The 23,220-nt window shown below is 41.4% G+C and overlaps 1 protein-coding gene across 2 annotated transcripts in view; it reads left to right on the forward strand.

Annotated features, from left to right (window-relative positions):
* Positions 1–736: 736 nt before the first annotated feature.
* Positions 737–23,220, forward strand: part of BEND7 (BEN domain containing 7) — a 47,290-nt gene continuing 24,806 nt past the window's right edge. Inside the window, exons 1-6 of one of the 2 annotated variants that reach the window (XM_062491687.1) lie at positions 737–1,022; positions 1,960–2,016; positions 4,819–4,902; positions 13,881–14,180; positions 19,912–20,034; positions 22,481–22,746. In XM_062491687.1, the coding sequence (XP_062347671.1) occupies positions 962–1,022; positions 1,960–2,016; positions 4,819–4,902; positions 13,881–14,180; positions 19,912–20,034; positions 22,481–22,746 (891 nt within the window). In that variant the 5' untranslated portion in view covers positions 737–961. The remainder of the gene's footprint in view (positions 1,023–1,959; positions 2,017–4,818; positions 4,903–13,880; positions 14,181–19,911; positions 20,035–22,480; positions 22,747–23,220) is intronic. The other variant, XM_062491688.1, reaches the window with a different exon arrangement.

Below are 23,220 nucleotides of genomic sequence, written 5' to 3' on the forward strand. Positions count from 1 at the left end.
GAAATTTAGCACAGTGAGCTAACTGGAAGAGTGGCTGAAGGCGTCAAGTGGTGAATAAATCAAAGCACTAATTTCAGCTGTGTTTGGGCCAGCCGTATGGCTGCAGTGACCTCACGGTGACCGTCGGGAGGGCTGCCAGACGCCCTAAATCTCGCTCCTCCAGAGAGCCGAGACTCTCTTCCTCTTGCTAAGGAGATCCAGTTTTTGGCTGAGGGACTCTCTTCCTCTTGCTAAGGGGATCCAGGTTTAGCAGAGCTCAACATCCCTCAGCCCAGCTGGCGGCTCGGCGCTCTCCTCCAGGCCTCGGTCCATGACACCAGCGGACACATCGCTGAGATAATCCCTATAAAACACGGCAACAAACAGGTGCTGCCATCAGTTCCTGAGGTTTACCCACTTCCGCACGCCAACTTCACCCCCCCCTCCCCGCCGGCCGCGGCCCGGTCCCGCTAAACACGAGGAGTTCTCCCCGCTCAGCCCCTGAGGGAGCCGCGGGCAGCGCCGGTGCCCGTGTGCGAGGCGCGCGGCGGGAGGGGGACACAAAATGGCGCTGCCCCTCAGCCCCTCGCCCTCGGCCCGCGGTGGGGCCGAGTGGCGGCGGGCCGGCCCCGGGGTGGCGGCGGTTCCCGGCCGGCGGAACCGCCGCCTTCCTTCCCCCAGCAGGTGGCACCGGGGTCCCGGCGCCGGCGGCGAAGCCATTGCGGGCCGCCCTTTGCCGCCGGGCCGCGGCCGCGCAGCCGGTGGGGGGGAAGGCGGCGGCATCGCCCCCGCGGGGCTCCCCCCGCCGCACCCCGCTTTCCCTCAAAGTTCGGGGCGGGAGCGGGGGGGAGACCGGAGCCAACTTGTCCCGGATCCCTTTATTCGCCGCCGGAGCCGCCGTCTCTCCCAACCCCCGCGTGTATTGCTGATCGGAGGGACGGAGCTCGGTCCTGTGTCCGCCCCGCTCCTTCCTGCCCGCACCATGGAGTTCGCCCAGAGGAAGAGGAGCAGGAAATCCCAAAGCTTTAAATTGGTCAACGAAGGTAAGGCGGGGGCGGTCGGGCTTTGTTCGCTGGCCGGGGGCAGCCCCGACTTTTGCCCCGGGGGGAGCGGGGCGTTATGAAACGCCGGCGCCCCCGGGCCGCCGCTCCCTCCCGGCTCTGTTATTGAACTCCGCAATCCTCTGCCTGAACTCACCGAAACCATTGCACGCCTGCCCTTTTTTCCTTTTTTTTTTTTTTTTTTTAATTTCTTTCACCCCCTTCCCGTTTCCTCTTTTTTAAAAAATAATTTTTTGCATGTATGTTACATGTTGTTGCAAAACCACCCCCTCAACCCTCCCCCCGCCGCCTCAGGTGGACGTGGTTTTTTTTTCTTTTTTTTCAAGCCGACCCCGCACAAAATAAAGTTGGATCGTGTTTCGTGGTAAATCCTGCTTGGGCGGGGGGGAGAAAAGGTAGAATCGTGAAGCGAGAAAAAAAAATAATGACACTTGAGCAGCGATAGAGCTCCTTAGTATTCAACTCTTGTGGATTTATTGTATTTGGGTTGCTTTTTTTTCCTTCTCCTCGGCTGTGTACAACCGTGTATTTCAAAGGAAAGCTGAATCGAGATTGCTTTATTAAAAATCCGCGCAGGTAATTAATTGTACGTGGGCAGGGGAGAGCCACTAGTGTGTAACTTGTTCGCTCAGGGTGTGTTTGCTTTTGGAAAAGAGGATATTTCAAAAGGGATCATGAGGGGAGAAATATTTGAATTCATGTCGGGCAAGAAGCACAGCTCTGTGTTTCAGTCTTGTTGTTGTTTTCTTTAATTAAAGGGGGGGGGGGAAAGATACCGCTGCTGGTAGGCATTTTAACAGGTGGACTTCCCACCCCTAGGGGTTTATTTTGGTTGGGGATTTGTCCCTTCTTCGGCCGATGAGATGTTTTTGCCCTGATGGATTTGACTCGAGGTTGTTTCTCCTTTTGTGTTCCCAAGTACTGGATGGGAATATCTCCATGAAACGCTGTGTGTGTCCTGCATGCCAAGTTCAAGGCAGGTGACTGCTTGGGTGTAATGTCACACTGGTGAAAAGGGGGACATACACACGAGTATCAAGACTTGCTGTCTGAGGAGTGCTCTGTAAAATTGCATTTGGAGCAAAGAAATTTGAAGATGGAAATAAACTCACTTAGTGGGAATAGTAAATAATGACTGCTGTATTGTGGTAGGGGGGTCTGGGGCATCACACATGGTCCCTGTTAAAACTAGAGGGGCAGAGACATGCCAGATGTGTCTGAAATGCATTGGAGGACTGTATCCATTAACAAACCTATCAAGGGTGTAATTTTTACAGAGAACAGGTTTGGTTTGTGGGGTTTTGATACTGAACATTCTCCGAACTTGGAGGCAGAATTAGTGTAGACTGGGCTGGAGCATGGAGGTAGTGAAAGCAAAATGTGGAAAAACAAAACTGAAATTATGCCTTGTTTCTTTCTGTCCTAATGGACCAGAAAGAGTACGTGCCAGAAATTTTTGCCAGTCTCAGTTACTGCTTCTTACAGATTTAGATATGCCTCAGTGTTTGAGACAATCTATTTAACCTTATTTTAATAGGTAAATCCAGTTATGATGGTACAATATTAATAATATTTTATCTGAGGTCTCTTTTTGGATGTAGAAAGTCAAATAGAAAGCTACACTAAAAGCATATCCTAGAGGGGAAAATTATGTCTTTGTACTTTGAGAATGGAGGAGATAAAAGTCGCATTTTGTATGTGAGTCTGCACTCTCTTTTCTATCACAGTTGATTAGAAAGATAATTACATATAAATAGTTGTCTCTTGTAATTGGCCTTTGCCTTTTGCAGGAGCTATTCCGTAATGTCACAGTTTAGTGTTTACTGTTGTGAAATTGATATGGTTTTCCAGTGCCTGGACTCTGACATCCAAGGCAGAAGAAGGAAACCAAAGAGAAAAGGCTATGCTGTATGAATTGGTTGGTAACATACCATCTGCTATTGATATGTGCCCAATCAATGCTTATTCTGTCCCAAAAATAACTTCAGAGCACCTTCTCATGAGGATCAATAATGACCAAATCGAGATAATCCATTCCTGTGCTAAATCACAGCCACCTCTGGAGTGGAATGTGGTGACTATAAGGCAGCAGCTGCAGACCAGAAGAATATTGTGATCAGCTGGATATACAGGGGAGTGCTAGAGAAGAAACCATGAGTAATCTGTATATCTAAGGACCATGAGTCCCTAAGTCATTTAAGTCCTAGTTTCCACATATGTGCTCCCACAGATCTCGGAATGTCCTTGAGAGGATGAAGGTGCAGAGTGTGGCAGATGGACCCTGACTGGCCGTCAGGTGCCCACCAAGTCACTTCATCACACCCTCTGCTCAACAGGACAGCTGGTGGTCATGGAAGACAGCATAAGTCCAGCATAAGTCCTGCCAGTTTAGTCATACGAAAGAAGCTTTTACTTCCTCAGTGTCCTATCTCAAACTTCACCTTTACCCATTTCATGGCTGGGTGTGCTCGGGAAGCAGAGGAACACTTCATGTAGCACTTTATCACTGACCTGTCCAGTTCTGTGGTGCGGTTGTTTTCCTCTCATTTTCTTTCCAGGCCCTTCTCATTCTATTGAATTGCTGTGTTAGGCTCGATTTTAGTTTACATACTGGGTTGTTCCTCCTCTTGTGCCTTCAAGACACTGTGCTGTACAAATAAACAGCATGTAATAAGTCTCCTGGAAGTCACTTTTTTTTCCAGTCCCATGCCTGTTTGGTCAGAGGTGCAGGTGTGCTGCCTGTGGGAGGAGGAGCTCCTTCAGCCACCCTCCGCTTGTGTTACACCTTTTAAGTGAATCCCCCAAAGTCCCTTCCATGAGTTAATCTCTGCCTCGCTTTTTGTGAGGCAGGTAAACATAAAACCAGTCTATGGAAGGAGTAGCTGAGAGCATTGGGAACTGGGAGGGCATTGAAGGAGTGAGGTGGGGAGGTGGCTCTTTCGAGACACTGAATATATTGTTCAATCTGAGCAATTTGCTGAAGGACAGAGTGTGTGCCAGTATCAGAGTCAGAAATAGCATCCAGGAGAGCTGCCTTTAGACACTTCTTTTTTTTTTTTTTTTTTTTCCTTGGACTTACTATTCCCTCTGTGCGCACATGTGAACAAAGCTCTGGTTTTAGTGAACACCTGCCTGGGGTTACAACAGAGACCTTCACAGCAAAATATTATTTTATTTAAAATAGAAACTCTGTGGTGGTTTGTTGTTTTTTTTTAATATCTCATAACATCTCTGTATATGAGATGCCAATGCTAATTCTTCGGGTCATCACAGGCATTAATTTATATAGGTGAATATCCTAAGGTGTCCTTAATCCTCCTTTCTTCACAACTGGGAGGCCAGTGGCATCAGTATGAGTCAGGGAGCAATACAACCCTGATGTATATTGCTGATTCCTTATTGAGGTGAAGTTTGAAAGTTTGCCTTGTCTCTGGGAAGGTAAAGTTTTCATTATAAATCTGCTTTCCTTCTGTAAAGCAAGAAGCCAGATAATTGGCATCTGGTGGGATAATTTGCTGTGAAAATGAACACAGTAATTTAGGGCAGGCGTAGCTATTCCCTGAAATCTGTGAAATATTTGAGCTGAGTCTCTCCAGTGTGAGCAAAGGTTTTTTAGGAGGTGCTGATACAGAGCACATTTTCTGTGGTTAATTTGATGTACATGAAATAAACTGCAGATATATTGATAAATTGTGTAGTAAAACTGTAGCAATGTGTTCAGTGTTCATTTTTTCCAGATCACTTGAATTCTAATTTTTTTTATCGTTTTTCATTCCAGATTACCATCATGAGATATATAAGATCTCTGACTACAACAATGATGTTAATGGGGAGACCAAAGAAACACAACCAGTTTTTTTAGGTACGTGCTTGTGTTGATTAATTTTTGAGCAACATTGCGTGGCCATTTGCAATTAGGGAGGAAAAAACCTCTGTGCAAGCACAGAAAGTGCCTGCCATTGTTTAATACGACACTCTTTTCAAGACCCTTTTATTCTATGAATTGCCAATATATCCTTTATTAACACTGCTAAAAGTTGTAATTTCAGACGTAAATGTTTATTAGTGTCTACACACAGTGCTAATTATCACTCACTCAGAGAGCCAGATGCTGACTCTGCAGTTTTGCAGCTCTGTGCTCACCCCATTTACATTGCATATTCCCTGGCATGCTTCACTGGCAATAGTTTGTGTAATTGGGGTATTACATCTTTGACATCTGGATAACAGAAATTCAATTTCCAGGAAGCTGCTATTTGTTTGGTTTTGCTTCTGCCTTGGGTGGGATAGAGGATTAATGTGCTGTCTTAATGTAATGTCCTTTCACCTCTGGAGCTTGCCTGCTAATCCTGCCATGGCAAAATTAAATTAAATCAACAGTTAAAAATGTGTAAAGAAAATACAGAAGTAATATAGAGTCTGCAGCATGATATGTATTGCAGCATATCAGTGACTGGCTATCAGGGAACCTTTACCTTTCTTGTCTGCTTTATATCTTGTATAACTCCTCAGCTGTAGAGTGCTTCTTCCTTTCCTGATTCCATCCCCTTCCAGTTGCATCCAGGACCTTGCCTGGATAAAGCCCCTCTTGCAAAGATTTGGCAGGCTAAATTCAAAGAAGGAGGGGCCGTTTTTTTCAGCTGTATAAAGCAAGCTTGTGAGCACTTTGTTTGGGCTTTGGAGAAAACAAATGCCTTTGCCGCAAGAAATTTGGGGATTTTTGCCTCTCCTTTTCAGCACCAACAGCCTAAACATTTTTGTGGAGTGATTTAAGTTTTCTGTAGTCTGTTTGTGTTGCCCCCTGGAGCCGGCAAGAAGCATTGAAATGTGGGAATCGGCACCTGACGTTAATCTGCATGCAAAATGCTTTTGTCTCCTAAATTCACAGTATCATATCTTCTTCTAGAGGTCAGCAGCAAATGGGAGAGAATAGGGGGATGTGTTAAAACCGAGGTTGGAGATGCCTTAAATTCCCTTCTCAGCTTCTCACCATTAAGATTTTGGGCAAGTATTTCTTCTCTACACCCATTTCCAGGGAGAAGCAAAGGCAGCTGCTGTGCTTTGTGTTTGGATTTAATGTACTTTAAGCACTTTTGGTGAAGTCTGATAAACCTGATGGAGTAAGATTCATCAGAGGTTTACTTGTAATGCTTTTTCTTCCAACTCTAAGGCACGATAAAGCTTTGGCAAGAATTAGGCATCAGCCAGGGTGCTCTAAGAATGTGCAGAAGTCTGTGCTTTGACATTTGTGCTGTGAGTCAGACCAACTGATCTTGGTTTTGGCTTGGCTGCTGTGTTGTCCTTAGATTTGTTTGGGTTTTTCTTTTTTAGTATGTCCAGCTTTCCATTGTGACTGAAGGTGCTCTGGCATTTAAGTGCCTCAAGTTCACCTATTTCAAGAGTCAGTCAGAATTTAACCTTTAAGAATGTGAATCCTGCCAAGGATCTTCCTTATCAGGTATAGTCAGGGTATAATCAGTGCTTCACTTGATTTCACTGCTTTATGCCAAAATTTATCTCAGAAGGATGTTTATTCCAACTTGTTGATTTAGAGTCAAGTTTGTTCTCCAGTTTAAATGATCCATGGAATCAGTGGTTGAAACCTCAGCGTGACGCAGCCTTTAGTGTGGACTGGATGCTATGATACAGCATTGAAACTATTACCTTTAGGGAAGGTTAAATGCTAGTGGCAGTCTGTAAATGAGTGAAGCTTTATCAAGAATGAGATGTGGAAATGCCTTTGTTGCACAGCTGAGCATGGTTAACTCAAAACTGCCATTGAGACGAGGGGAACTGCTGGGGTAAATGAGTAAATCAGGAGAATCCAGTTTGTTTAACATACAGATAAATTAAGGATGAAATGTTAAGAAAGACCTGATGAAGCTAAATGGTCTTTTTTGCACCAGGACAGATGGGCAAAACATAGCTTTGTGTAAATGTAGGCTGAAAACTGGAGGAAGCTTCAGTGCAGTTGAAGGAACATGGTACTGGACATGACCTCTGATGATTGTCATGGTGTAGAGTCCAACTTCTATCTGAATAAAGCTTGGGAAGTTTTCTCATGTAGTGCGATGTTGGGAGTGGGAGATGTGGTAGCTTGTCCTCTCCCCCAGTCCTTTGTTCTGATAAGATGATGAACAAGAAGTCACGTCTTTCTAAATGAAGGACATGCTAACCACAGTCTTTACAAAATTGCAGGGGAATGTGGAATATTACTGCTATATTTTGTGGATGAGGACTGGCATATCTTTTGTTTTGAAGGAAAGGGCTTAGTTATTTAGTACCAGGAGAGACTGCTCAGCCTGAGAAGGAGGAGTGAAATGCTTCAACCTCAGTCATGGGTGAGATTTAGAACAGACCTGACTTCAGTTTTTCCGGTAAAGTCACAGGGCTGCTAGCCCACACTTGGTATTACAAGCCCTTGAAGGGACTATGTACACCTGTGTCTTGTGGACAGTGATGACTGAACTTACAGTGTCTATTAAAAAAAAATATTTTGTATACACCATATTGTTTTTTTCAGTCTTAATATTTTATTACCATCACAAAAAAGTGGAAATATAGTATACTTCCAGACTGAGTGTTTTTACAATGCTTTCAACTTGAAATTCAGGCTCTATGTTTGAAAGGTTAATGCAGAAAACTAATTATATTATCCTGGTAATCAAATGTGTGATGAGACATTTGTCTGTGTAATTAACAGTGAAGAACTTTTATAGTTTCATAAAATTGCATGCTACGCACAGTGTGCTTGGAGCATTTGTTTTGAAGAGATGTCCAAAACAGAAATGTTTATGACTGATATAAAGTGGAACTGAAATGTACTGTAATGCAGGTGTCTGTGCATTTTACAGCATTTCACATTGTTGAAATGGAAGGCAGCAGATTAATAACTTCGCTGTGTCATGGTAAAAATAAATAATGTGTTCTTGGAGCAGGGGAGCGATGCATAAGTTACTCACTAATTTCAAGAATTTATTCTGTCCCAGAAATAATATACTTTGCAATTTATTCACACAGAAAAAGTTGACTTAACAAGTAACTTCAGACTTGTGTTACTGTTAATAGGATTATATCCCAAGTCTGGTTGTTGCAGCAGTGGCTTCTGTAATTAAGACTTCATAAAAGTTTATTTTATGTATCTGTATTCTCTAATGATCTAACTTTGTAAAGTATTTCCCTTTGGGGCTAAAGCATGGTCTTGGCCTGGGATATTTCCAAGAACTGGGGAAGTTGTTGCATATCTATTATTACTTTTTTAATTATATGACCCCATTAATATATATTTTTATTGAACAGTTGCTCACTTGTCCTTTCCCCTGTGATTTAGCTGGCACTTCGTGGCATGAAACTGTGTAACTTGGGCTTCTGTAGCTTCTCCTGTTGGGTGTTTTGAAACTGTTTCACCATGCTCTTCCAAAGACTTACTTTGTTTGTGGTGGGAGTGGAGGCTGGGCCCCCGGTATGACCCAGTTTCCAGGGAAATAACCCCCAAATCCTGAATGGTCTCGGGGTTTAATCCTGGGTTTGATTCTGCAAATTTCTTTGCTTACATTAGTGTTTGTGGGGCTTAATAACTTTGTCTCATGATAAGGCAGGGTTATCAAACCATATGTTTTTGTGCTTCCTTTGGGACTAAGAGATCTGATTTGAGGGTGATCCACTTTTCCTGCATACTTAATCCTAGTGTGTTGTGTGGTGACATGAAATAGGAAAGGGCTTTGAGATGATGTTTTAGAGCATCGCTAAGATGCGTTAACTAAGACAGCTTCGACGTCCCCACGTGTTAGTTTAGCAGTCAAATTCTCCAGCTCATAACTGTGTTGCTTGTGCGACCCTCTTACACCGTTCATGAGCACTGCCCTCCCAGCTGACTTGGGGTTTAAGTCCTTAATTTGCAAAGGGTATTGTTGCCTGTGTTCTTTCTTCAGCGCAGAGTCTTACAGGCTGACAAAGACCTGGCATTGCTTTTTTGGGAAATGTATGCTTATCCCATCAGTTTAGTTACATGGATGCCCGGTTCCAATCATGCACAGAAGAGTCACAGTAAGATTTCACGTGATTTAGGAGACCTTTGCTCCTGTAAGGAACCATGCACATGGATCCTCTATTTTCCCCATGCTGACCTCTGCAAATTTCTGTTTCAGGATGACTAGTAGGTACAAAATAACCCCTTGGTTTTTGAAAATAATGATTTGATGTGGATATAGTTCTTGCTGAGAAGGGATGCCGAGCTTCCCTCTAGGATAACTGTCTCTGAAGGAAGTACCTGAACACTGTGTAGCATTCCAAAAGGTGTTTTGGTGAGTTCAGCCTGGTTGAGCAGTGGAGATGTGTGCCCTGTGTGCACATGCTTCCCAATTCCTTGAGCTGCTCTGAATCAGCCCTTACAGTCTCCAGACACAGCAGGCAAGTTTTGCTGGCCCCCTTCCAGAGAGGGCAGCATTCAAGTGGCATCTAATAAATTGCAGTTTAATATGCTTAATTATGTAACCCTTTGCACTTATTTATTATTTTTTGTTGAGTTTTCATGCCATATGCTTCAACTTCCACTTTTTCTCACCTCTGAAGCCTTGTTTCCAAACAAACCAGGCTCATGTTGTCAGCTCACATGTGCTTGTCTGGCTGTCACTGCCATTCCTTCCCTCGCAACAGCTCCACCACTTGCAGCCCAGTTGGACACAAAGGTGGAAATCTGAGATAAAAGTAACTTCAGTAAGCAGCCTGATCCTGGAAAAATCCCTATTTGTATGTTCAAGAAAGGAAGAAGTTCCATAGGCATTTTGTCTGACCAAAAACATTAAACTATAATTAGTAGAAAAACTGTATTTTAAAAGTCAGCTCGTGAATATTTCCCAAAACATACAAGAAACATAAATGCTAGAAATAAATAAAGTAATTGCAAAATACTGGACAAAGAGAACATGACAGTTATTTGGTTTTGTGAGTCAAAGGAAGAAAATATCAAATACAGACAATTGTCCAGCATTAATTCTGTCCACACATTTATACACTTTAAAACACACACATTAATACAGACGTAGTTACCACTTCTCTAATACTGAGATGAAATTAATGGTTGAACATATGTATATGTTTGCATATAATTTTATGATTGTTTGCAGTGCTATGATAGGATTTGATAAACTGTTCAGGAGAAGTATAACAACATGTTGGTAGGCAATTGATAGATTAGGTTTAATAAACAATAGTGAAAATATGGACAGGCATATAGGAGCGAAGAGTGTAATAAATTAATTATCATTTATATGTTGTTAACTGGAGTTATTTACAGGTCTGTTGCTTCAGACAGCTGCACACTTAGCAGGTGGATGCTACTGCACCCTGGAACAGTTCTGGTTTACATTTGTTCCTTTGTAATTTTAAACATTCTTGCAGCTTTCGAAGCAGAAGGGTTTTATGTCCTGTATACTTTCAGTAAGGAAATAGATTGAAATGAATTTTGAGGAAATTACTTTTTATGATTGTGTAGCATTTATTAAAGGGCTTTGTTTTGCTTGCTTTCTTTTTTTCCTTTGGTTTTATAAGATTACAGTCAGGTCACGTAGGAAAAAAATAGGTTGTTTGTAAGGGGCCATCATGGAAACAACTATAATAGCTGTTTTTAAAAAATTGTTAATATGTTTTTGTTATGACAATTGACATTTCTACATACAAATTCCTAAATTGGGCTCTAACTTGCCATGGTTCTATTTTGAGTAGCATTTTGTAAGTGTCTTAGTGATTTGCAAGTGACTTCAATCGTTTCAGATAAAACCCAGAGATTTACATGGGGTATCCAAATGGCAAATCCTGTAGGCAGTCTTTGGAGGCATCCCCATCTCCTTGGAAATGGTGAGGAGCTCTGCTGTGTGTACAGAGAGAAGCTGAAGCATGCACCGCTCTTCTCAGGCCTCAGCATCTCTCTTGGAAAGCTTTGCACAGATAGATAATGCAGATTTCTATGAAATAATAATAAACTATTTTTTCCAGTGCTTTGTTATTTTATTTAGCATTTAAAAGAAGGCTGGTTCTTCCATAGGACATACTAGTTTGAGTTGTGTTTTCTCTGTGCCCCATCTACTTTTTTTTAATTTTTAAATTACATGGTTATTATCTGTGAAAATTATCAGCTGTGGAATAACTGATAACAAAATGCTGTCCTTGGGCTCTAGAGCTAATAGCCAAATGGGATGACCAGGGAGCAAGAAGTTAAATCTGTTACTGGTGTTGCACCCATCTGCAGATTCAGATGGTGTAACATCATCTGCTCTCTACTCCTGTGGGGAGGATGCTGCTGTTGCTAGCCAGCTACAAACTAAAAGCTGGGAAAAGGCATGACTGGGAGAAGAGGGATGTAAACTTTCACTGAAGACTAGTGCAAGGCTTATAGCCTGCAGGTTTTTGATGCCCTTTCTTGTAAAAGGGAAGACATATTTTCAAAACAAAAACAAAACAAAAAAACAAACAGAAAAATCCTTGAAAAAAAATCCCCCCCAGATCCCAACAAACAAGTTTACAAAGGGTGAATCTCTCTGTTTAAGTAAGGATCTACCTAAACAAAAATAAAGGTTTATGTAGGGTGCAAGTTCAGGATTTAATGTAACATAAATGTAGTGTTTTATTCTATCTGGAGTTAAGTATGCTCATGTCACTGTATAGGAAGACTTCTATATAAAGGAACAAGGGAACAGAATCAAGGCTGAATAAGCTCAGTTAACATTAATATTTTATGTAATTGGGTAACGGAAATTTAATCTTTCTAGCAACATGTCACCCGACCAGACACGTAGCACAGTCCCTGCACCCTGCAGGAGGAGGTGGATGGGAAACTGTTTTGATACTCATATACATTTTGCCCTTGACTGCAAATCCAAATTGCCAACTTAAAACTCCCAGGGTAATGTTAAATGGCACTACAGGAAAGGGATTACTCCAGGCTGTGGTGTAGTGGGAACACTTGGAGCTGGGATATGGGCAGGTACAGGAGAAAGGCAGCGTGCAGTGTATGGGTGTGAGTATCTCAGTAACTGGAATCCAGTGCTACTCTGCAGCCTTTCGAGGTTGGGAACTGCAGTCAACCCCTCGTTGGTTTGGGGCCAAAAAGTGTCATTTTAAAGGAATTGGTGCTGTAACTGTTAATTAAATCACACCCGCACACATAAATCTGCAGGCAAACCAACCAAATAAATAAATACAGTGCAGAACTTCCTTGCAAAGGGTTTTTCTCCCTGCTTTAGCTGGAGTGGAAATGGTGCTGGAGTGTTGCTGTACAGGGTTGGCAAATATTTTTCTAAGTTTGGACTCAAAGCTTTCTTGCAAGCCACCCACTCTCCTCGCTAGATCAGAGTGGGCTGGAGCCAGCTGGCACCAGCCCAGGGAACCGGTGCACCAGGTCAAGCAGGAGATGCTGGGATCCGGCAGAGGCTGGAGCACATTGTTCAGCTCCTCTCCCCTTCTGCTTATTCTCCTCCTAGAACAAAACCTCCCTCTTTTGCGTGTTCATTGTCCCTAGGTATGCCGGGTTTGCAGCAGTCCTGGCCACGCTGAGCTTGGACTGTGTTGGGGAGGGGTTTGCTGCTCTTTTAGCTATCTGGTCTAGCTTCCACCTAAACGTGCACCTAAGTTTAGGCAACTGAATGGTGCTAATGAGTTGATAAAATTGTTCAGGTGCCTGGAATTTAGCACACTTTTCAAGTACCGTGTTGAAGCAGAGATAGCACACCTTGAATCTTGGATTTTTGGAGAGTATTTTTTTGTCTTCTAAAGTCTCCTTTGTACAGTTGCTTTGCCAAAAATAGGTTTATTTTGGGAAGCACAAATATAAATTGAATAGAGGATACCAGGCATTTTTGTATTAAGTATTCTATAAAGGAAGGTTAATTCATCAGTTTCTAGATCTTACTTAGGACATTTGCTTAGGATATTTGATTTTTCTATTACCAGTAAGAAAACGAGAAGCTTCTTTCTTCAGAAAGAGCAATGAACACTTCCTTATTGCTCGTGAAATGTAATGTATGCTTTAACGAGCAAAGTAGCTGCTATCTGCCCAAAACACATCTATTCATTGAGCAATCAGCAGTTTCAGATGTTAAATTAATACTTAAACTGTGCCAGGAGTATTGAGTATGTAACTTTTATTATTTAAATGTCCTGAATTTATTTGGAACAGTCACACTTTTCTTGTATATATTTTCATTTTCTTTTTAGAATCTACATTTTTAAGACAGCCAGCAATTCAGCTATTTGCACTTACACACATATTAGCTACTGTCTAATTCATTCCTGTACAATCCAGTATTACTAAATTCTATGGAATGAGGAACTGATTCTGTTCATTAAAATCAATAGATGCAGTGCTGTTCTGCATATGCATAGTGTGGTGATTTCTGTGCTTTATTTTTTTGTAGGATCTATCCTTCAAGCATACAGTGAACTGATAGGTAAAGGGTCTGATCCTTTGGGCTTTACTGAAGGAAAATATCCACTGATGTCAATGCCTGAATAGGATCAGTCTCTTAAAAGAACAGTTTATTTGAAACTGCTGTAGCTATTATTATTTCCTTCTGGCAAAAAATAATCTTACTCATCAAAGCCTTAGAAAAGGCATCAAGAAGGCCAAGTTCAGCAGGTCTTTGAAGCATGAAAGCTGTCAGCCATGGCTGCGTGGAAGCATAACCTGGGACATCCCAACGACCACTCAACCATCCCTTTTCTTTCTTGTTGTTATTTATTTATTTATTTATGTGCTCCAACTCTTATTGGCATCTAAAACCATTAATTGCTACCCATTACTGTTTTGCTAATTTACAGTGATAACTGTGGCTCTGTTTTCATTAGGAGATGAAAGCCGGGAAATTAAAAAACAAATTACAGGGATGAGAAGATTACTGAATGACAGCACTGGAAGAATCTATCAACGAGTTGGCAAAGAAGGAGAAAAACTGAAGGAGGAGCCCCAAGATTTAGACTTAGCCTGGGCCCAGCGCCTGAATCCCCCTGAGGAGTCCCAGGCGAGCCTTCATCCGTCACAGAGCGGTGCATGGAATGAGTTGTCACCCCAAGCCAGCCATTTTTCAGGGCAATACGGAACTCGATCCAAAACGTTCCAAAATCAGGCTCGAACTGTGGCATCCAATGGTATGACCTGTTAAACACTGAGAATGGTGCCTTTTTTTTTCCCCTCTCCTTGTTCTCTACTAGATACCTACCTTTGTTGTGATGATGTATTGTACCACTGCCCTGAAAGCAGTTATAGTTCAGAGTCTACAAAATGAGCACATAGTTATCACTTCAAAAAGGTGTGAAAGTGTGCACTGTGCATTCTGCTACCATCTGTCTTAGCTTTTAAAATGGTGATAGAATGGAATTACTCAATGCCTTCACAAAGTTGATTTCTATATAGTACTTACTAAAACAGCTTTTGTCTTTGTTATTAAATTCATGGCTAATTAAATGTCAACCTCTACCACTCCTCTTTGCTGTGAGTAATGTAGCACTGTTGTGACACCACTTGTGGAGCAGGATTCTACTGCCTTTCATAAGGGGATGGCATGAGCCTTGTAACAGGCCTCTGAACTGCAGGTACAAAATTCCAGCACAGCCTTAGGCTTTTATTCCAGTGAGACTATTGGAGGAAAGAGATGATGGAGTCTATCTATGAACAGCATGTACTAGAGTGTGGCCAATCCGGTACTGGCAGAGAATTCTGCCCTGAAGTAGATGGCAGTATGCCTTTAAAATGCCTTTTTCTTATTAAGTCCCAGAGAATGGAAGTTTTGCTGCCAGATTAAAAAACTGCTGTCAAAACCCCACCATAACAGTCTTCTAAATATGGAAGGAACCAAAAATTCATCACACATCTCCTTCTTTGTCCTTAGAGGCCCTGGGCACTGGCAGGGACAGTTCTCTGCATGCACAGAAGTGCCCAAGCCTGCATAGATTAGGTGCCTTGTTCTCAAATCCAGAAAGTAGGTGGAGCAGCACCTCTATCCCCTCAGGGCCCTGATTCAGCATGTGAGCTAAAATGCGTTGACAGGATTTGGCCCTATGTGTAAGAAAATGTCAGCTTTGATTTTTTTGTGTGTGGAGGAAGGATTCAGTTGACTTACAATCTCTTACAAGTTTGGGGTGGTCTATGGGACATGGAAGAGTCAGGTTGAACAACCTCCTGGGCTGGACAGGAGGAATGCTCAGGCTCCCAGCTCTTGAAGGAGCACCCCAGGAGGCACCTCCCTTTGCAGCTATCCTGCTGCTGAAAGGAATGCAATCTTTTGGGTTATTACATAAAGGAGGGTGTGGGCCCTCTCCTCTGGCCACCTTTGAAAAGACAATCTTCGTAGCAATTTGGTTTGAGGTGTCTGCCTCTGATGGGGTGTTGTGATCCTGACTGCTGCTTGGGCTCCAGAGCCTGGTCTCTAGGGAAGAAAAACGTTTGATACATTTCTGAGCAGTGAGTAAACCCTGAAACTGCTCCTCACACAGTGCACAGCTCTTCTGGGTATTTTAACAGCCTGATTCCCTCCATCCCTTGCATTGGGAGCCTGAGCATCAAACTCAGTATTTTAGATGTTAATCAGAGGACGAACAAAGTTCTTAAAAGCTGGGTGTAGAAATGCTGCACAATACTTCAAGGGAGATACCACTCCTTGGTACTTACATTGGTGTTAAAGTTATCAGAACAAAACTTCCAGACATAATGTTATTTCCTGGAGCTGTCAGGCTTAGGTCATTACTGAGATGATAGAGAGATGTTCAGACATCTGTAGTAGGTGATCTGAGTCCAGAAACTCTTTCTATCCACTGTGGATAGATACTATATAAAAAAAAATTGAAGATATATGTTGTAGGCCATCTGAATTGCTTGAAGTTGAATGTAATAGACACATCAAGTCCATCTCACTGGTGCACTTATCTATTCACAGGGTAAAGGTGGTTCAAGGAGAGGCTGGAAGACATGTTCAATAGGTGCTAGCATAGAAAATATTAATGAGAAAGCTATTGACAAAGCTGCCTGGAGAGGCTACCTAGAACAGAGGCTAGACAGAGTAAGCGAAATAAAGTAGATATTTATTATAAAGGCCTTTAAAGGATACACCTTGGGCAGTACAAGAGCCTGGCCAAAGCTACACCCAAGATGGATGACAGGTCATGAGTTTTTCACATGTTTGTAAGCTTGGTCCATTTGCATATTGGGAGTAATTGTCCAATTACACCTTCAGGTAATGCAATCACGTTCTCCCAGTTTTTCTCTCCCCAATTCACTTTTGTTGATACCTTTTGGGGCCTGAAGTTGGTGACCTTGGTTCTCAGGCTGGAAAAGGATTGTTTTGTCTAATTAGACCGTGAAGAGAACTTGCTAACACTCTATATGAAGTCCAGAGTTATATACTAATGGAGTACAGAATATGAAAAATGCGAGAGCTGAAACTTAAGGCATCAACAAAAATAGAAGAATAAAGGAGGAACAGGGCAAGCCTAGACATTGCTGCAGTAGAGGGAAAAGTAGGAACATACTTGAAAACCAAAGGGATTTATTCCAAAGCAAACTTAAGGTGGTGGTTCCACAAGTCAGGATGTTAGGTAGACATCTGTGACCCGCTGTTTTTAGTGGAAGCCAGCTGGGACTACAAACAGTGAGCAGCACCATATCTGTCCTATTAGAGACAACAAACTCACACTTGAGTTTCATGTTTTGTGTTCTTTACCAAATCCAGCAGTGATGCAGCAGCTGAATTGCTTTTGAGTTGTATCATGACCATTTTCACTGGGTAGTTCCTGCATGCTTTTCCAGAATAAGCTGGAAAAAACAGTGTTAGTTACAGTGAGTGAATTCCCTCTCAGCAGATCCAGCTGGAAGAAGACAGTGTCCTGGGCTACTTAGTGCTCATATGGGGGAAGCAACTCAAGTGCTAGTGTCATCTCCTTCTCTCAGTCAGGCAGGCAGGTATCAAATTTGCCTGCTGGCTAGCTTCCAAGAAAGAGGGAGATGGCTCTTTAAAGACTCCTTCATAAAAATAAAAAGTCTGATCTCCTTTTAAAATTAAAAATTGATTTATAACAAGTTGAAAAGGGTTGCTTTTGTCCTCTAAAAATGATAAAGATAGTGCTTAGAACAATGACTGAGAACACTACTGAATATTTCTTTCAACATAATAACTGATCAGAGGAGGGAGGAGAGAAAGAAAATAAAAAACCCTCATGAATATGTAAGGAGTCAGTAGAACCCTGCTTTGATTTGAAATATTGGTGGTCTCTTTTCCCATTTCCAGTACCTATGGTAGATTTACATGGGTAATTTCTATCAATGCTAATGGGGATTATAAAGTAAATCCCCTATGCCTCAATGGGAAAATAGACCCCTTGGTTTTCCATCAGGAGCCTGTGTGCCTGTGTTTTCATAAGAAACATGTTATATTGCAACAGGAAAGATGTACAGGTACTTACTGATACAATTTGTTGAAGTTTTTACATGCAATTCACTGTGATGTAGAGCCTTTGTTAAGAAGGTAACAAAAGCCACCAACCCTGTTTCCCCCCCCCACCCAGTCTTTCAGATATCATATCTAGAATATTGAATTCTGATCAAGAGAAAGGACAGGCTTTATCCCGAGGATCTTTCAGTCTTAAACAACTGAGAAAGAATGGAGGGAAGGATGGTCTTTGTATTTGTTGTCTGTTAATAAAACTCTTCTAATTTCTGGGGCTCCCATTTCTGGGTTACCTGCTTGTCTTACTGGCAGGTACAGAATTATGCTTGTGCTATTAAATTTTAAGTAGTCTTGAAATTCATCTGCTTAGAGGTCTGCTTATAACAGGTAGGTGAAGGGTATTGGTGGAACCAAGTTGAGGGATTCTGATTAATCTGCTGCAAAGCTAAAGATAACATTCTTTTTTCCCCCTCTGTACCTGTAACAATGGGCTAAACACTTTATGGACCATTGAAAAGGTAAAATCCCATCCATGCCCCAAGGAACTTCCAATGAATACACTGTGTACAAAAGAAGGGTGAGATCAAACTAGGCAGAGTCCTGCTGAGTCAGAAGCCTTTTTGTTTCATTTTGAGATTCTCAGCCTGTTTTCCAAATAACTTTTTAGTTCTAAAAAATCATTTTATTTGCAGCTGAAACCTTGGAGAGATGAAGCCAGTGGTGCTATTGCATTTTCATTTGCTAGATTTGCAGGGATTTTTTTAAACTACTCCATTTAACTTAACACAGTTTTAACAGATTTTATCCATGTATGATATTTTAAAATACCAAAATTTGTAATTGCAATAGTGTGGAGAATCTGAATACCTGAGGAAAAGAGGAGCATGCCACCCAGAAGATGTCAGCTGTATTAGTTTAGCTTTACAAGTAGCTTAACTTTGGAGTGTGGCCATAAGTTTGTTCAAGTCTGATAGATGTTGCTTCAGGTCTGAAGGACTGTATGTAAGGAGGTAGAGAACAAGTGCCTGGTGATGGCCAGATTTTCAGTTATTTCAAATGAGGATTAAAGTCAGGGGATCTGTGTGGGTCTGACATCAGAGATCTCTGATGGAAGAACACAATCCAAACCTAAAAAGGTATTAATAACCTGCTTTGGCTTCAGAGGAAAGCAGATGTAATAGAGAAAAATGTGAAGATTTATAAGTGGAGATTAAATGAATTGCTTATGTTCACTTTACCTCAGTAACAATTAAAGAGCACCTGGTAAGTGTTAGGCTCCAGAAGTAAAAGGGAAATATGCTGGCCGAAGTCCACATGTGACACCAAGTGAGGTTGTTTTGTTAGGTGCATTTGTACCTATCTTCATGAAGTGATCATCCCTCCTCCTGCAACCTCGAGCAGTAAAATGACTGTAAGGACATTTGGAAAGGAAGGGAGGTGCATCCTATCTTGCCTCAGTTTCAACCAGACACTGTTAGGTGTTCTGTTGAATTTTGAAGTCTTTATTTGCAGCATTAAAACTAAGGATACAGCTGTCTAAGCTAAAGGGTAGGATACAACTATCCTGCAAAATTTGAAATCCCTCAGCTGTTGTAGCCTGTTCTAATTCAGAACAAAAAATGCAAAACTTCTGGAAAGTTAAGCAGTAATAAAAGCACTGCTGAGGGCTAGAGCTAGAACAATGTAAGTTCAGTTAAACACTAGTAAGAATTACTAGAGAAAAGGAATCTCTTGAACTACTTTATTAATTTTCAAAGGGAAACTATGGAAAGCCCATCTTGTAGGTCACAGTGATGGAAAAGATCAGAAAACAATCCCACCCTAGCAAACAGAAGACCAGATTTGAAAGCTTTCATTGCTGGTGGTTCTTTTCTGTCCTGTTTTTTGGGGGTTTATGAGGGATTTTTTTCTCTACAAGTAGGGTATTTCATTTTCAGTCTTTCTTCACATGGTAAAAAATCACCTGTAACATTCGAGCAGTTTAAAAATTCCTAGACCCTCATTTTATGTTCAGTATAAATCTTTGTTGCACAGACTGTCTTCATTCTTTGTAAGACTGTTCCAGGAGATGGGCTTTTGTGTGTGTGTGTGATAAAATGAGTATGTTTGTAATGAGGTTTGGTGCTTTTGTAATTCAAGATGAACCAGCCTGAAAATAGAGAGCCTGCTGTGAGTAGTGCATTATACTCACACACTGAGCAGTCTTCTCCAGCCCATGTAACATTTCATCCCAACTCAATATAACTGCACATATTAGTAATTGAATAAAAACTAGTGGTCGCTTCCTCTTAAAAAGAACCATGTTGAAAATTATTTCCTTTCATGCTTTTGATCTAATTTTACAGTCTATGTATTGATCATAGTTTCAAACACCTGCTAATTGTTGTCTGGGTGATTTTGTGTGGGTTACATCTCGCCCATTCCATTCTCCTCTCTTTCAGGAGAAATCCCAGTGGTGAATTCATCAGTTGGACCAAACTGCTGTACCTGTAATTGCCAGTCAACCCTGCAGGCAATTCTTCAAGAGCTCAAGACCATGCGAAAATTGATGCAGCTTCAAGCAGGTACAGTGACAAATCCCATATGTGCAGACCTGTGACAAGCATCGAGTTGAGGATGGCCCAGCTTGTTGCAGGGGTGTTGGTTGAGATGGTCTTTGGAGGTCCCTTCCAAACCCAAACTGTTCTATGATTCTGTGATCTTCCTGTTAGAGAGTGGTCTAGGAAATTAAAACTCTGTGTGGGCACTCAGGAAAAGTTGGTTTCCTGCTCTCCTGACACATCAGTCAAAGTCAAATTTTCACAGGTTTCTTGGAAATGGAACCCCTCCTTTTCAGATCCTTACCTGTAACATGGGATTTTATCTTGTAGCCTTTTAAGGCTAAATTGAAAAGAAAATTAATGTGATCAGATACCTAATGAGAGCTGAGTGGGCAGGTCAATATGCCATAACCACGTGCAGTTTGTTTTCACAGTGCATCGATTCAGGGGTGCCAAATGGTACTTCACCTGTGTTCTGCTTACCAGTTCACTAATCTTAGGGGTAAGAAAAAAAAATTGAAGATAGCTGAAAATTAGCAAATAGCTCTTCATTCAAACTTCTTTTAGCTCTGTGGTAGTCTCAGCTGAACTAGCCACTGCATGTTGTTACCTCCACCCTTCCCTGGCTGTGAAGTACCAGCTTTCAGTGTGTATAGCAGCAATAATCTGTTCACTGGGAAAAACAGTTGAGTCTAGTTTTCTCCTAGGTTGTGAGCTGAAACAGAACAGTGCAGAGCCAGAGGAGTGGTTGAACCAGCAAGTAATGAGAACCTGGTAGGTAGAGTTAGGTTGTCATAGGCTGATGTGAAGCTGCAGGCTCTGTGCTACCTAAAAATTAGTGTTACTACTAATGAGGAGATAGAGATGTTGGAGATTTTGTCAGTTGGCTTGCCTATCCAGCCTGAGTGATGGGGACTGGAGCCATGGAAGCTTCTCTTGTGGAGAGGCTGGATAAGACCTCTGTAAGAAAAGGAAGTGTTGAGTAATTACCTGAAATATGGGTGGAGTGAAGGGCTGACTGAACTCCTTGTCTCCACGGTGTATAATGTTTGAGTGAGTGATGGGAACGATCAGACAGGTTTTGTAATATCAGTTGACACACATTAAAATGCTTTTCTAGAAGTCATCAATTTACAAAGAAGAACATAAAAGCCCAGTTTTACTATTTTTGCTGGTACATGCGATTCTTTATGCGGTCACACCAATTTCATTGAAATCACATGGGTGATTGAAAAATGGCTTGTGAGTGAGAGTTAGAAAACTGGGGTCTATGCCAAAAGAGCTGACTCCTCAGTAGCAGAACATTTCTTATTTATTAGGTATCTACAGAGTAAGTACCTTTGTTAATTTGTGAATCTTTTGATTCATTTGGAATACTTCATATTTTCTGAAATCATGGTTTTGCAGAGAAAAAAAATCATTTGGCATTTCTGTTGCTAAAAGAAAAAGCCCTAAAATTCAAACTTGTAAGTGTAATAACTTATTTTAGTATTCAAACACCCTACTGTCTTAATTAGAAGCTACATATCACAGTCTTGTAAATCCTTGCCAAAAATGAAATATTCCAGAATTATTTCAATGAACAATGGTCTGAGGTTTGTTTTTTTCCTGAAGCTTTTTAGATGAGGACTTACTATAGCTCACTCATATCTTGAATGAGTTTGATCTACATGTATAGCACATCTGGCTTTTTCTTCATTTGTTTTTACCTTGATCTAGTGATTTATCCACACATATAATTCTATCTTGATATTCTTCTGGAGGGCTTGCTCATATTGGTACAGGTTCAGGATTGGTGCTTCAATTTATACAAATTATTGTGGATACTAGAAAATGCAAAATATTGATAAATGTAAAATATGATTTCTTATATTTCAGAGGTAATACATGTCAGTTTTTGTGTATGAGCAAAACAAACTGATGCAACTTTGGGTTACTTTTTTCTGCAGAAATTAAACTACTGAATAGTGTTTTCACTCATTCTTGACATAATGGTACTTGAAATGTTCGTGCTGAGCTAATTAACTTGGAGACCACAGTCATAAAAATAACTGCAATTGCATTAGCACTTGTATTATCTTACTTTATCAGGAAGAGATCCTCAAATACAATGAGATTCTCAGTCATTCAGAGGACACACAAATTAATCATCACTTAAGTCCTTCATGTCACCAGCCTTCCAGTGGTCACTAGGATAAAACCTGTGTATTCCTAATTTTCTTAAAATACTGTTCATCAATATGGCTTGAAAAGCCTCACAGCAGAACTCACTGTCATTATCCCCATTGTACAGATTGGAAAATTATGCAAAGGTGATAAAACTTGTTTGTTTCCTATGCATCAGCAGCCTTGAAAATCACATCACTTATCTAGAAAATAAGTTCAGCGAGTCAGTAGTTTAATAGTGCATCTATGTGGTTATTCATGGGCTTTTGTCTCTAAAATTAATGCATTAATTTCTTTCATTCAGTTGGGACTCAAAACAGACAGCAGTCTCCTGTTCCTCTGATTTGTGCACAGAAGTCAACAATATCACGAAAGAGAAATAAAAAGAGAAAACTGCCCCTCAAAGCTGTTGAAGCAGTTACCATGAATAAAAAACCCAGCTCTCCAGAGAATGAGAAGAGGCAGACAGCAACCTCGGAACGATCAAGTCTGCCAGCAACTGAACCCCCCCTGAATCCAGAGACCCCAGTTTCAGGGTTTGGAATTATCCTTGAATCAACTTCATCAGATGTAAGTTGAAATTTTAACATGCAGGATTGCAGTATTTTGAAATACTGACTCATTCAGGAGAATCAGTACTCAAGCCACATTGATGCATCTTCCCATGTTTTGTTAGAATAAACTAGCAAATCTTGGGTAGGAGTGAATACAGGTGTTAGGGTCAGATGTGTGGAGTGCTCATTACCATGTTTTGGAAATTATTTTCCCACTTTCACAGGCATGAAGTTTTCCCTTGAGTTCTAGGCTCCTGTTTTTTGAGCTTTCAGTGGAAACTTGTTCTTCATCTCTTCCAATGCCAAGAGCCATGGTTGAGATGAGGAGCCATGAAAAGTGCAAGGTGTGTAAAACATTCACAGCCCCATCATTGCTGATGCGCCCATGTAGACCACACATGTGTCTGTGTTCTGCCAAGTAGTATTTATGTGCTTTCCTGCTTTTCTGGTCCTACTGACTCTGGGGGACTCCTCATCTCTAGAAAATTCA

The sequence above is a fragment of the Cinclus cinclus genome, chromosome 4, assembly GCF_963662255.1.
Source record: "Cinclus cinclus chromosome 4, bCinCin1.1, whole genome shotgun sequence".
Taxonomy (NCBI): domain Eukaryota; kingdom Metazoa; phylum Chordata; class Aves; order Passeriformes; family Cinclidae; genus Cinclus; species Cinclus cinclus.